This window comes from Manis javanica, chromosome 11 (genome assembly GCF_040802235.1).
Source record: "Manis javanica isolate MJ-LG chromosome 11, MJ_LKY, whole genome shotgun sequence".
Classification (NCBI taxonomy): domain Eukaryota; kingdom Metazoa; phylum Chordata; class Mammalia; order Pholidota; family Manidae; genus Manis; species Manis javanica.
Window position 1 is genome coordinate 37132893 of NC_133166.1, and position 15129 is coordinate 37148021.

Consider the following 15129-nt stretch of genomic DNA (forward strand, 5'->3'; position numbering starts at 1 on the left):
AGTACTGGGACAGTACTAATGCGACACCGTTAAGCAATTCTTGCATTAATCCTGTCATTAGGACAAATAAAGGCACTGACAGAAAAGGAGGTGCAATAGTTGTTTCATTTTTTAGGAAACAGCAATGAACGGTGTGCCCTCACCCAGGCTTAAGCTTTGAAGACAAAGCAAAGGCTGGGAAGAAAGGGAGGCGGCTGCAAAATGCTGCAGACAAAATGCTACCAAAAGAGGAGAGAAGCCCACATTGTCCTCTGCTTCCCCGACACTCTTCCTCTGACCTGGGGAGGACCCAGTGGCAGCGGGATGACACTGGACAAGTCATTTGACTTCTCTGAGCTTCAGTTTCCTCACCTCCTAAAACAGGGGTTTGATGGCTGCCCTGTGGACTGCGTTTGACTGGCTCTTTGGAGAAAACCCCAGGAGATGGCACTTTTGGGGCTGTATTGTATTCACCTGGAGGGGGACATAGGTGCTGCTTACCGATTTCCCATGTAAACTGGGAGCGCTGACAGTGTGGGTCATGTAGCCCATGGAGGGCATGGAGCGCCGGTCCACATGAGAGGAGTTCTGCAAGTGGAAGACAAGTAGTCACGCTGGGGACCAAGCCAGGAGGCCAGGCTGGGGCCAGAGCCTCCGCGACTCACTACCAGGGCAGCAACCATATGGCACCTCTCTGAGCCTCAGACTCTCAATCTGTAAAATGGGGATACACATCTTCCTCACCAGGTCACAACAATGATAGACTATGCAGGCTCCTTGGAAAGGTAAAACTTAAGTTGGGTTATTATAAATAATTGACCTGACTGAACATGGGTATCTTTTCCTGACTTCCAAGCTGCAAGGAGACAGACTTCTAGTTGTGTGATCCTTCATCCCATAATGCCTCCAAGTTTTCATTTGTGAAATGGTCCTGACAATAGCTCCTACCTCATAAAGCTGCTGTAAGAATTAAAGCCTTTGATACTGCAACCGGCACCTGAAAGTACTGTGTAAACGTTACCTCTATCATTATTCCAAAAGGCTCAAATCTGTGTTCAAACTATGTGAGGCTCCCGGTGCCCTAATGTTGGACCCCTGCAGCCTAGCAGAGCCCCCGGAGTCTCACCTTGGTGGCATGGCCTCGCGCCTTCCTGGGAGAACCCCCCAGTGAGATGTCCACGCTCCTCCTCTGGTCGGGTGGCTTCACAGTGACCCTCTCTGCAGGAGTGTGTGGCCGCCGGGGAGGGAAGACCCTCGGGAGAGCCGGGGGAGGAATGTCTGAGGGAGACGGAGGCACCGAGATGGAGCGGGGCACCTCTAGCATGCTCCTGCTCCGGCCCTGGTCAGTGAACTCCGGCGAGCCGGCACAGATGGGTGCCGTGGGGCTGCCGTGCCGGAACTGCTGGCGCTGCTGCCACTCGTAGAGCTGCCACACGGTGCCATCCCGGTGCGCCCGGCGCTCCTCACTTGACATCTTCAGGTGGCTGGCTCGGTCTTGTGCATACTTGTAGTCACTCGGCAGGTTGCGGGGAGGGGGTGAGCCCCCTGAAGGGTGCCGGGTGCCCTTGGGAAGAGTCTGGTAGTTCTCTGTGAAGGACAGGGACTGGCTAGGACCCTGGCGAGGAAGGGTCTGGTCCAGGGGCAGGCTGAGGAGAGAGAAGGACAGGTAAGACAACCAGCAAGGGGTCTGCCAGGCTTTGGAAACACAGCTGAGTAAATCCACAAAGCTAGGCACGTGAGGGGGCCTGTAAGAACCCCAAAAAACCATCAGTGCCGACACCCAGAACTTCAGCAGTTGCTCCCTTTGCAGAGAGTTCCAAAACCATTTTTCTCTGTCAACCTTGGAGTGTCAAACCCCCTCCCAGGCTGCCCCATGTCCCATCACTTCATGTGCAATGGGATTGAACCCCTTGACCTCTCTGGCTGCCGTCAGCTGCGCCTCACAGCTCTCGGCCCCCAAGATGTTCCCTCTGGCAGGTATCCTAGCACCAAGTCTGCAGGTGCTTAAAGGAAATGGCTGCCACCAGTTCTCTTCTTTTCCTACTACTCTATCACTATCCCCAGAGGTAAACAGATAATTATTACCTCCCCCCAGACAACTGAGATCTTCCCAACTAGTTTCCACCCTGTACACAGTCAGCTGCTTGACTCTGATCACTCCCTTGCTCCAACAACTTCAGTGGCTGCCCACTAGCTATGAGATAAAACCTATCCCCCCTCAGCCTGGAACTCAACCCTCTAGCACCCGCCCTCAACCCACACTGCGGTTCTGCTGTTTTTTCGCTGCTTCTCCTACTGGGCCCAGGACTAGGCTGGGGCAGTCAGGTGCCTCGGCCCACCACTTAAGGAGGCACCACCCCCCTCATGTGCACCCCTGCACTTGATGCAGCCTGAGAATGACAGCCACCTCCTGCACACCTGGGCAGCAACTTGCAGTGGAAAAACCTAACCCAGGTAGTCAGACCTGAGTTAGAAGCCCAGCTCTATCACCCACTGGTGATGTGACCCAAGGGAGCTTACCTGACTACTCTGAGTCCCAGTTTCCTTACCTGTAACATCAGGACAGAATTACCTACCTCACAAGGCTTTTATGAAGAAAGAATGAGACAAGGAAGAGAATACAGGCTTCATGTCTGATACACAGAAGGAACTTAAGTGGGTTCTCCCTTCCCAACTCTCCTTATTCTTACAATTGTTTTTTCTCCCCTATCTGTATAAACTCACCTTGTCCTATTCACCCAAGTCTCACTCATTCTCCAGGACACTGTCCTATGCCTCTTCCACAGAGGCCTTCTGCAATGCCACAGGCCTCGGGGCTCCCACTTTGCTCTGACCTATTTATTGCACAGTCTATGACTTTTTCAAGGTCCTGCATTGATGTGACCTTTACATCCTTGCAAGAAATTGCTTCCCTAGCCAAGCTGTAAATCCTTGTAGGGGCAGGAACTGTGCCTCACATTCCGTGATATCATCCACAGTCTGAGAACACCCTGACACTTAACCAGCCTTCAACAAATACCCCAGCACATAAACGCTAGATACGATTGTGAAACTCCACTAATGAGCCATCTTATTTTCTGAGAAGGAAGAAAAATTCGGCAAGGGGCCAAGTAAGGAGTTTTGTTAAGTCTTTAATGTCTAAGCTGAGAAGCAGCATGATGTTTTGAGAAGAGAACAAGTTTTAGAGTCAGGCCTTGGGTTGGAATTCTAACTCTGCCTTTATCTATTAGTTTTATCTAACAAAGTTCTATATGGCCCCTACCACATGCCAGACATTGGTCTAAGCCAGAGTCATTCAGAGTGTGGTCCGTGGACCCATAGTGTTAGCATCACCTGGGATCTTGTTAGACATGTGGATAATCAGGCCTCAGCCCAGTTCTGCCAATCAAATACCCTACAGGTGTGCCCCAGACACCTGTGTTTTAACAAGCCCTCCAAGTGGCTAAAGTTTGAGCAGTGTCGCTCTAATGGTTTTTAAACTTGTCTTATTTAATCACTCTCTGGCTATATGACCTGTCTTATTTAATCACTCTGGCTATATGACCTCAGGTAAGGGTCTTTTTATTCTCACTCCCCTTATGCTAAAATGGGGATACTAAGAACCACTTAATAGCTTGTTGAGAATTAGAAGTAGTTGTCATTAAAAAAATGATAGCTTTCTTCTCCCCTTTTATCATTATCTTTGCAATTACAGCAAAGGTAATTTTAAGATCTCTTCAGCCCAAACTTGTATAGTGTGGTGGTCTAGTGTGTCCGCTTGCCACTAGGTGGCAGGTTTTGCCATTGATTTCCCAAAGTCGGAGGGAAATGTTTGTCTGGAGGGGCAGTGCCTGAATCACCAAAGCACAGTGGTGGCAATGGGAGGAACCAGGTTGGGAGGCTCCCCCTGAGGAGTTCAAAACTTCATCGTTTGCTCTGACCAAAACAAAATGCAAACTATGCAAAACATTTCCTAGCTCTGCTCCCACCGCATACCACTTTGGTCTGCTCTGATGGCCAATGTACGCTGTCCTGATGGCTGGAGTCCTGCCACCATGTCCTCTGCTCATCCTCTAGCCTACACCCTCTGCTCATGCACTGCCTGCCATCCACCCAGGGCTGGTCATTTGGGAGCGATCCCAAAGACTCCAGTGCAGTGGTGAATGAACCCTGGCCCCAGAGGCCACACCATGGTTTGGAAAGACACAGAAGGTCGGGTTGTAAAACGAGGTAAAGAGCCCCCTGACAGCAAGCACTAGCACCCAGAGCAGCTTTACCAGACATCAGATCCCTCTGCTGACCCCCATCTCTAGCCATACCCAAGAAGAAGGCTCAAAGTCTCCTGCCCTCATACCCTGCCCTGTGTCACGGGGCCTCCCTATTTCAAAAGACACCCAACAGGGTATTCCAATATAGCCACTACAAAATGGTCATACTGAACTGTAAAACCAATTTTTATGACCAACCAATGCCCTGTACAGTAGATATTCCTCACCCTACTCTCCACAGAAGTCGTGCAGGACTCGCTTTCTATTCTGTTCTTCACTGTAATGTTTGAGTCCAACTCCGCGCTCACCCCCTGACTTTTGATTTGACAAGTATGCATTACTTAAACAGCAAGAAAAAAGCCAGAAGGTGAGAATTTCAAACAATCTCTTAGGCCATGATAAGATTCTAAGGGTCTATCAATCTGTCGTGGCAAACCGCCGTTCTAAAGGAGCTCAGTGATGTGAAATATCTGTAAGTACTGAAAGAACAGTCAGAAATGAATTCCTTGTCTGGTCTAGAGCCATAAATAAGAGGTCACATTACCATTCAAATAACCCTCATTACAATGTCTCATGTGATCAATCTAATGAGATGAGCACAGTTTTAATCAAACCCAAAGCAGAGATAGCCCTCTCCTACCTTTTGAAATGGAGGAAGTTCCTTTACTAAGCAGATGGATCTACCTATTGACTGTAAGAAATTGCAAATATATCTTTAAGGAAAATAAAAACAACTCTGGGAATGCAAGCAGCAGTCATTTCCAGGTTCAAGTGAATGATGAGACACTGAGCACTTTGTTTACTGGGAGGCTGACAGCCTTCTTAGTCTTTCGTTTCTCACTCTTACTTTCAGCCCACTAAGACTGGCTTCTACCACTGACTGAAATTCCTCTTGCTGTGTGCTCAATCATCTCCAAGGCCAAGGAACCATTTGCATCTACAGATTCAATGTCTCCCTTCCACTTAGGTTAAGAATAGCTCAAACTCCCATCTCACACCCTAGGGGAGGTCCAAACCCTTCCCAGCCCTGTCATCGCGCTGCAGTTGACTTCTTGTCCATTAGCTCTCTGATGTGCCCCACACCCCCAAATATACGCCATTGTGTGTAGCAGAATAACATAGGTCTGTGGGCTCCCAGAAAATAGTTATGTAGAGACAATTCACAGCCAACAATTTATAAGCTCCTCTCAGTCACAGAGCTGTTCAAAGTCCTTCCTGTACCCCTGCCACAAAGGGTTTCTCAGTGGCCAGGCCATCTTTCTGGTCTTTCTGGTTTCTTTCTGCCTTCTCCTCCTGTTACTCTGTCTCCTGACCTAACTGAAAATCCTACCTCCATAAAGGGCAATTCAGGTCTGCCCATCAAGAAGGTCATGGGAACGAAAGGCCTCAGAGACTGGGCAAAAACAGCAGAGACCTTGAAGTTCCAGACTCTCCTTCGGGAGTGGTGCCTTCCAGGGAGGCTTGGCGCCACCCCCAGGGAGAAGCCCTTTTTTGCAGTATCCCATGCTGCCAACTAAACCCTTTCCCAGTGAAACTCCCCTCATCACACCCCAGCTTCCCTCTCTCGTCTCCTGCCCGGCTCCGTCACGGAGACTGCTTCTGCCCACCCCTTGGGCTGGAGATCCTCAGGGTTCTCTTTGGCCCTCTGTCAGCTACCCTGGCTGCATCACGTTAGCAGGGTAGGGGGTGTTTTTAAAAGTCCTGACTTCTAGGCTGCAACTCAGATCAACAGAATCAGGTTTCTGGGCATGGGACCCAGGCCTTGGTAAATACCAAACCTCTCCAGGTGATTCATATACTGGTATTACCTGGAGAACTTTTAAAACACACTGATGCCTTGCCCTCACCCAGACCAATTAAATCAAAATCTCTGCAGTAGGGCCTCAGATGATCAGGCTGTGCAGCCAGGACTAAGAGCCCCTGTTCTAAGCATGCCACCTGCGTGATGTACTGTCAGAGGAGCAGTTCCGTCTCCAGGGCAGTGCCTCCCAAATCCTTCCCTAACCTGAACTTGCCCTCCCTATAATGGTCATCCCCACCTGGCCGCTCCACAGGCACACATTCCTCTTCAGGCTCACTTCTCTCTCCCCCACTCACACCTTGTGCACAGCTCCACAGCTACGGGCTCACCAAGCCAAACCTGAATGCTAACCTCACCTCCACCTGTGGTCCCCACCACCTTCCCGGCCAAGATAAATCAGTTTCCTCAGTCCTATACCCACCCAAGCTCAACACCTGTGTGTCCGCCCCCCTCCTCACGATCCCCACCATCCTCACTGCTTTTATGTTGCTCTTCCTCACCGCCTGCCTGAGCCATGACCACCTATATTGATCACTTTCTCTTTCCAGGCTCTTCTCCATCTACACCATCTTCCACACTGTCACCAGAGCAAGGACTTAACCTAAAACAGCAGTTCTCAGGGCTGATACTGGGGTGGGAAAACACGGACACTTCTGGTAGGGTATAAACCGAAATAGCTCTAGAGGACAATTTTGTAATATCTGTAATTTAAATTGTATATATCCTTTGACCCAGTCACTCCACTTCAAGCAGTTTATCCTTCAACACACTTGCACTTGGATAGAAAGACAGTGGGGAAAGGGTATTCGCTGCCGCATAGTTTGTGACAGCAAACGTGTGTAACCAACCTACCCATCCATCAGTAAACAATGGCATAAACATCAACACAGATCCACAAAACAGAGTACTCCACTCCCTTTCAAATGAAAAATGTATGTCTATGTGTGTTGACACAGAAAGTCAGCCAAGACACATTAAAATGTCTATATGTAGACTTAATGATATATATTGATATGTTGATATGTTAAGAAAAAAGAACAAGATGAAGAACAGGATTTCTTTCTTTTTAACAGTGATTGGTCTTTAGAGAATAAGGCTAGGTTTCTAAAATAAAATAGGAAGACACTTATTCTTCAGTATTTACCCCTTGGTATTGTTTGGATGTTTTACCTTGTGAGTGGATCACTGATTAGTTGAGGGTACTGAGCAAAGGGAGATTTACACACCCAGCCAGGAACTCCATGATAAATTAGTAATTGGTACAGATAAAACCGAGCAAACTATAAGCAAGAAAATTAACAACACCAGAAAACAAAAATTGCACGACAAATGAAATTTAGTTATAGTATACTATATGGACCAGATATAAATATTTATTTTGCCATAATCATGTAAAAACTGATGAGTGATCTAAACAAAAACTAAGCTATAATTATATTTGAAGCTGGGATCAAGGTAAGTGTATGTCTGCTGGAAACATAAAGGGGGAGTAAGAGACTGAAGTCCTTATCTTTTACAGCAGAATGTCAATAGCTTACTCAAACTGAAAAATCAAGAAAGAGCAGTGTTAGGTATCTTATTTGGAAATAGAGAGGTAAATGGGGGAAACTACTAAATAATTAAAAAGTGGTTGCCTCAAAGGGCCAGGAATCAGAAGTAGGGATGGGAAGGAGGGTCAGACTATTTAAATCCTTGATCTATGTACATATATTACTTAAATAAAAGATTTTTTTAAATAAGGGGTAACGAAAACTGCCATTCTCATTCTGGGTGGATGCACCAGAATCACCCAGGAAATTTCTTCACCCTGCACATGGGCCTGTTATACTAGAACTAGGATGTGGTGAGGTGGCCTGAAAAACCTCCCCAGGTCACTCTGATGCCTCTTCCCAGCCAGGACTCTTCAGACCACCATCCTAACAGACAGGACCATGCCAGGCTCCTGCTTAAAGTCCATCAATGGCTTTCATGGCCCTTCAAGATTAAATCCAAACTCCATAGCAAGAAATACAGGCTCACCAGGGCCAAACCCTTGCCCTTCCTACCTGCCCCTATTTCTGGTGTCGCTGCTTTACCTTTCCTCACCAGCCCCTACGGACTTCAGTTCCTAAGAGCTGTTACACATACGAGGGAACACCTGACTTATCATGAGTAACCTCTCTGACCACATTGTCTCCTCCACCAGATCCCCCTTCCACTCACTTCTAAGTGTTGGGGTACCAATTATGTGCTGTTTGCTCCCAATTAGTATGTCCGGCCCTGACCTCAGCACTACAGTCCATATCCAAGTAGCCCACATGACATCGCCCCTTGGACAGCTCATAGGCTTCTCAAACCTGTGTGTCCATAATGGAAACCCTGATTTCTCCCCAGACTTTTTCCCCACCTCATTAGTCACCCAGTTGTTCAAGTAAAAATTCTAGGATCATCTTTGTTCCTTCCTTTCTCTCATCTTACCCACCTAATTATTCACTGATGAGCTTTGCTGTTTAAACCTCCAAAATGTATCTCAGCTCTATTTCTTTCTATTTCCACTGTCACCATCCTGGACTGCTGCAACAGCCTTTCCCTAGGCAATTCTTTGTGAATTATTTATTCATCAGATCACATTGATTACCTGCTTAAAACCCTCCAGGGCTCCCCTATTGCTTTGTCAAATAAAATCCAATTCCTTACCTTGCGGACCTGCATGATACACTACTGCCAGCTCTGCAATCTCACCCAGCATTAAGGTCACTTAAGACCCACCTCCCAAGGGGGCTACCCAGCACCCACCAAGAACAGAAGCTTCCCTCTCGTACCCTTGTGCAGGAGCTGTTTTCCATAAGATACAACATTTGAACAAACAGAATTGAGACCTGGCCAGGGCCAGGTGGGCATGGGGAGGTATCTTAGCTGCAACCCAGAAGGCCTTCTTTCTCCTAGTCTGTCCTACAACAATGTGTACCAATTGCTTAGGGGTTTCCATTGTGATTTCTCTATCATCTACCTTCACAACTGCCTACCTGGACCAGATGCAACCCCCCCCACACACCTGTCCCTAAGAGGCCTGGGTCATTCCCATAGAAGCACTACTGCCTCCAGAGACCACAGGTAAAAAGCCTGGGCCTCACCGACAGAGAGAAGGACATGTTTATCAGTCCTGCAGCAGACGCAACCTGAGCTCTGGTACATCTGCCACAGCCCCTCCAGCCTCTGGGGAGCTTTCTGAATGCACCCTGGCTTTGCTATCTCCTGTCCAGTCACTGGTTGGTCTTAGAAGCCTGAGGATGGTCACAGGGATTTGCTGTCTTCCCAAGGAAGATAAACCACAGTGGCTACTGGGAACAGTGGGGAAGCTGGATGACCCTGAATTCTTCATGGTCACAAATGTGTCCTAATTAAACTAAAATTATAATAAAATACAGACACAGCTTTGCAAATAGCAAGAGATGCATGCTCTCTAAATAATTAAAAACCACTCCTTAAAGGAATGGGTATGATAAAGTCTAATGTCAACAGCGTCTAACTAAGCTCTTCTTTATGTGCCTGGAATTCAAAATGAATCGGTATTTACTCTAGTTTCTACAAATATTCCCCCGATGCAGAGAAGTAGCGAAGTAGGAGAAGACTTGTTTCTATCTGCACGCTGCGTGTCTCAAGGCACACTCTCTGGGGGACAGAAGCGTCTTGATGTCATTGCATCTGGGCTTGGGAGGCTCTCACAGACCTGGAAATGAACTCTGGCCACTTATCCTTGTACCCTGGGCAGATTCTTTCACTTCTCTGTGCCCCAGTTTCTTCATTTATACATTAGGGAGATCACCCCTCCCTGCAGGGTTGTTACAGGGATTTATGAGATAATGGAGATAGAGAGGCTGAGGCCGGCACTTACTCAGCACATGCTCGGTAAATGATAGCCTCTGTCACTACGTTACCATGCTCATGAGTAGCAGCAATCCTGAGTCTATTACTGACCTCCTGCCGTCCCCCTTCTGGGCTTTGGCCCACTGCTCCACCTGGGCCAGGCTGCTCTTCCTCTGGCTGTGCTTTTCAGTGTTGGTCCTGGGAGGAAAGGCCCGTTGGTACCCGCCAGTCCCATTCTGCTCTCCTGGGCCATACGGAATGGGCAGTGTGCCATTCTTCTCTGCCCGCTGGGGCTGTGCCTGCTGGCCTCTCACTCCACCGGGTAAATCCACAAATGGGGCATCCTCTTCGGCTGGTGAATATGGGGACCTGGCCTTGCTCCGGTCCCACTTGCCCTCCAGTGGGTCCCTCTGGGGATGGTGCCGTTCTTCCTCTTGCTCCTGCCTCTCAAAGCCAAAGGAGTCCTCATGGCCACAATGAGGACAGTCCCGCATGTGTCCAGGTCCCACACGGCCACATTCCTGACAGAACTCTGTGTGGTTGGCCTGAGGGACAGCCTGCCGCTCCACCTTCTCCACGTCCCTGCAACGACAGCAGCACCTTTAGCCAGGTCCAGAAGCATGGCTGGCAGCCAAGACTCCCCAAAGAACATGTGATACTCAAATCACCTCCAGGCCTTTGCATGGGCTGTTCCCTGTGCCGGGGACACCTTTCAGGCCCAGTCCCTCACTCTGCCTCCCTAACTTCTCCTCCTCTGGGAGCTGGCTTAAATGTCACCTGCTTCAGGAAGCCACCCCAGACAAACACCCCCAGTCTAAAGTAAACTGAGCTCCTTCAGCCAGAGCCCCAGTTGATCAGTCATCATATGCCCCAAACTTCTGTGCAATGACTGGAACAGAACAGGGGCTCCAAAAGCACTACTGGACAAATAAGGGATACATGCAACCTTCTCATTCTCTTCCCTTTTGCTATGTGTCCATCTGTCTGTCTGGGCCAGTCCAGCTCAGACAGAAGGCTCCTGAGCTCAGGGTCTCGCCCACTGGCATTTAGCACAGCCCTTAGCAGCATAATTAACATTCTTCCAAGATCGTGAGTAGAAAACAGGCAACCTCTATATGACCACTTACCTATCTTGTCAGGGAGCTGCTCAAACAGGAAGCCACAGGAACACTGACTTACCAAAAATTCTCCGAAGTATTATTACTCAGATTTTACAGATACAGAAACTGAGACCCAGAAGAGATAAATGATTTTCCCAAAATCATACTGATAAAAAAAAAAGAGTAGAGCCAGGGCTTCATCCCAGGCTGACTCCAGAGCCCACTGCTCTCTATTGCCTCTCCTTATGCACGTCCATGGCCTACATATATGCAAACGTGGAAATCGCAAAGGAGAATGGGGTGGGTGTGATAGGTCAGACTGTGAACCGAGGCAAGGAAAAGCTTCTGGGGCAGAGTAACACCCGTCTCTATAGCCCATCTCCCACTCTAAGCTGCCTTTCCCCCAACCTCCTTGGGGAAGATTCCTAGTTATGTCTGAATCCCATTACTTGGTTACCAGGGACACAGCAGAGTGGCTCCATAACCTTTGCAAATTTAGATCAGGAAGGCAGGGGAACACAATGCAGCCCAGCTCAGAACCACCAGCAGAACTGCTAGGGACCCTTGGGTGCAGCAGCCAGTCTACTCCCTGGTAAAAAGATCCTGGCCTTGAGATCCAGCAACCAGAGGGTTCTTCATTTCAACGTGAAAGCATATAATGGCAATGCTACTGCATCTACATTTCAGACGCTAGACCCCAGGTGTCCTTGCAACACCCTCAGGACCTGAGCTACCAATAATGAGCACAGATTCTGGACAGATTCTGTCCAGTCTGGGAGCTAGTTAAAATGTCAGTATAAAGTGAATGTACAATCCTTAACACAGGACCTGTTCTTAGAGTGTGTAGGCCTGACTGCTGGCCTTAACTTAGGCATGGAGAACTGAGAAAAGCATTTGCAAACCTCACTGTCCATGTCTTTGGGAATTTTCCATGAAAATCCAAAGCTCTTGTTTCCTTGGACCTTTTATCCACACTAGCAACATCTGACCCCCACCTCATATCCCATCTTCTGGTAACAGCATTTCAATTTTCATGTGGGATCACCCTTCCCCACTCCCAGTCCACGTGGTTTGGTGCGGCTGCCTCTGCTAGCCCCTGCCCAGCAGCGGCTCCAGTCTCAGTGACTGGTTCGGGGGCTGACACACCGCCCAGTCCGGCCAATCAGAGCTAGGTCTGGGGCTGTGCAATTGGACCTGGTCTTGGGCTGCTAGGATGATATGGGAAGCAGCTATTTGAGAATGAAGCCAACAACCAGGAAAGCAGATGGAAACACAGTCCTGAAGACTCGGCCTGAGCTTCTAGATTTAGCCAGACCTGAACCTGATATATCCTTGGACTTTCTGCTTGTGCACTAATAAATTCTCTTCCTCACTTACACTAGTTTGAGCTTGACCTGTTACTTATAGTGGAAGGAGTTCTATTACATTATTTTATAGTGAAAATCTTAGATGATGATCTCTGAGGGTCCTTCCATTCTTAATGCTCAGCAGGTTTATAAGCTCTGATAGGAACATATGAGAAATATCCGGGGCCTACATATTAAGAAAGAGCAATTCCTACTGTAAGTTCATAAAGGGACAACTCTGTTTCATAATGTAACTCTGTTTTTCCCTTTCTTCCTTTAATCCCCCAAAACTACAACAATGTACCCCCAACTGGTAGACTTCAAGTTGCTTAAGTTGGCTTTTATCTTCTCTACTGTATCTCAAAGTCAGAAAACCACCTGAGGGATGTGCTAAGGCTGCTCCCTAGAAGATCAAAGCTCTGGCTGACCTCTGGGTCACACCGAAGCCAAAGTCAAAGAAGTTTCATAACGTGGTTACTCCAATTTTGAGGCCTAAGTAACTGGACCTCCTTGTTAGTCCCATCCCAAAGATAAACAGCACCTCGTCATAAAAGCCAGGCAGTGAAACAAATACGCCACCTGTATGTATGATGTTAGAACCTATGGGAACGGTGGGTTTGTACAATGCCAGGACCCAAGGATTGTGTGTGAAACGCCTCAGCCGGACCAACTGTAATGGGGACTTTTCTTTCTTTACCAACCAATGTTCATGTATTTACTGAGCATCTATATAGTCCCACTAGGTTGGGCACTCAGGGGTATAAGAAAATAGTAGAGAATTAGCCTCTACTATCAAAGCAGATGACTGTAAAACCCAGTTTAATCATGGTAACCATATTTAATAATCTTTCATAAACTGATGGAAAATCATGGAGTCCATCCATCTTTTCTAGCCTTGGAGCTAATTTATAATTATAAATCTTAGTCCTTAGTGTGTGTGTATCTATGAGTGGACTACACCACCACGCAGGCCACTACTTTCTGAAAATAAAGAGAATGATAAACACTTTTCTCAGATTAACACTAGCATTCGCTACAAAACAAACCTTTAGAGGGTGACTAAAAGAATGGTAGTCCTCCATTCTTTTGGCAGTCTTGCCATCCAGCAGCTATCTAGACCCTAAGATTTGGGGTTATGAACAGCTCCTATTCCCATGGCTGCTGGGACTGACATAAGACACCTTTATGCCCAAAATGTTCCAGCTATGGCTGCAGGTAATACAGGGGAAGGTAATGTTCCCTACTCCCCCAGAGTACCTGACTTAAACCTTTAACTTACTATGTTATGGGATTTAAGGTAAAAATGGCTTTGGTGGTTTTTTTTGGCTTTCCCCTGTCTCCCTGCATTCCCAACAACCCAACAATTTTAACACATGACTTCTCCAATCAGGAGACCTGTCATAAAATAGATTTGCAATGCTCGATTTAGCACAATGGTGGGTAAGAATGAAGCACCCCTCAGCTGTCAATGGCTGCATCATTCAGAGAAATTGGCCATGAAGAGCACAAGCATTTAGTGAACATGACACAATCTTTTCCCATGCAGGTCATCACTATCATCATGAGCACCCAGAATCAGTCAGTGACTGTTTAGAAGGGCAGGGAGTTCCTGAGCTTCAGTGACCATTTCGGCATACTTCTTGAGCATGACAAACCCAGAGAGCACAAGGTTAAAGTCAGTCAGACCTAGCTTCAAAAGATGGCTCCACCCCATACAAGCTGGGTGACCTTGGGCAAATCCCTGACCTATTTTGTTTCCAGTTCCTCCTCTGCAAAATGGGGACAATAGTGCCTGTCTCCTTGGGTGCTTGTGAGGATTAAAGGGACAGCACACAGAAAGAGCACAGCACAGTGTCTGGCACCCAGCATGCCCTCAAATACAAATGTGCTGACTATCCAGTATCTATGCTCTCCTTCCTTCCCCCAATTTTTTCAAAGCAGCAATGTAGCCAGCAAAAAACGTACATTTCCGAACTTCCCTTGGAGCTGAAGGTGATCATGTGACAAATCTGATTGGATCTGGCCAATACGATATACACAGAAATTGCTGGGTGAGTCTTCCAGGAAAGTCTTTAAAAGAGGACAGGCTTAGCTGGCTTGGCTAACTCTTCCCTTCTTCCTGCCTGGAGTTTAGACTCTATGCTGTACTATAAGGTGACAGAAATGAGGATGAAAACCACCTGCTAAAACGTGGGTAGAAAGACAGAAGAGCCCTGACCCCTGATGGCATCATGGAGCTACTTTATCAATCTGGACTACTACCAATCTGGAGACCTGTTCTCTGAGAAAACAAAAACCCAATTTGCTTATGCCACTCTAAGTTGGGTTGTTCTATTACTAGCAACCAAACACAATCTATAACTGATAGATGGGGCTAAACTCATTAGCAGGGGTCAGGCCACTATGTTTTAGTATATCACAGCAAGGCTATGTCTGCTTAGAACACATTGTTGCTTGCCCTGCAAGTGGAAAGCAAAGCACAAGATACTTCTTCTCTCTCATTCCTTTTCTTCACACAAACTTAGAAGGTACTGATCATACCAAGCAACTATGCACTGAGTATTTTTCCTGCCTCCAAATCCTGTATTTCACTAGAAAATAAGGAATATTTCCCTCTACCTTAATGCTAACTACATGTACACACCCCACACTTAAACCTCATCCCAAGTTTCAGGCAGGAAGAGGAATAACAGCTTACAGGGGGTTTAGTGGTCCTACTGACAGACATAGCCCTTCTGTCACAACCCCACTGGGGGATTCCACCCTACTCCCAAATAACCAAATCAGGAGCCCAAGAATGAGGCTAGGCC

At 47.5% G+C, this 15129-nt stretch overlaps 1 protein-coding gene across 17 annotated transcripts in view; it reads right to left on the bottom strand.

Annotated features, from left to right (window-relative positions):
* The window catches only part of PLEKHA7 (pleckstrin homology domain containing A7), a 199901-nt gene that overhangs the window by 35028 nt on the left and 149744 nt on the right, over nucleotides 1–15129 (bottom strand). For 16 of the 17 annotated variants that reach the window (XM_073216265.1, XM_073216263.1, XM_073216276.1 and 13 more), the window contains 3 exons: nucleotides 9985–10455; nucleotides 1106–1625; nucleotides 481–567 (listed from right to left, as the gene is read on the bottom strand). In XM_073216265.1, the coding sequence (XP_073072366.1) occupies nucleotides 481–567; nucleotides 1106–1625; nucleotides 9985–10455 (1078 nt within the window). The remainder of the gene's footprint in view (nucleotides 1–480; nucleotides 568–1105; nucleotides 1626–9984; nucleotides 10456–15129) is intronic. The other variant, XM_073216275.1, reaches the window with a different exon arrangement.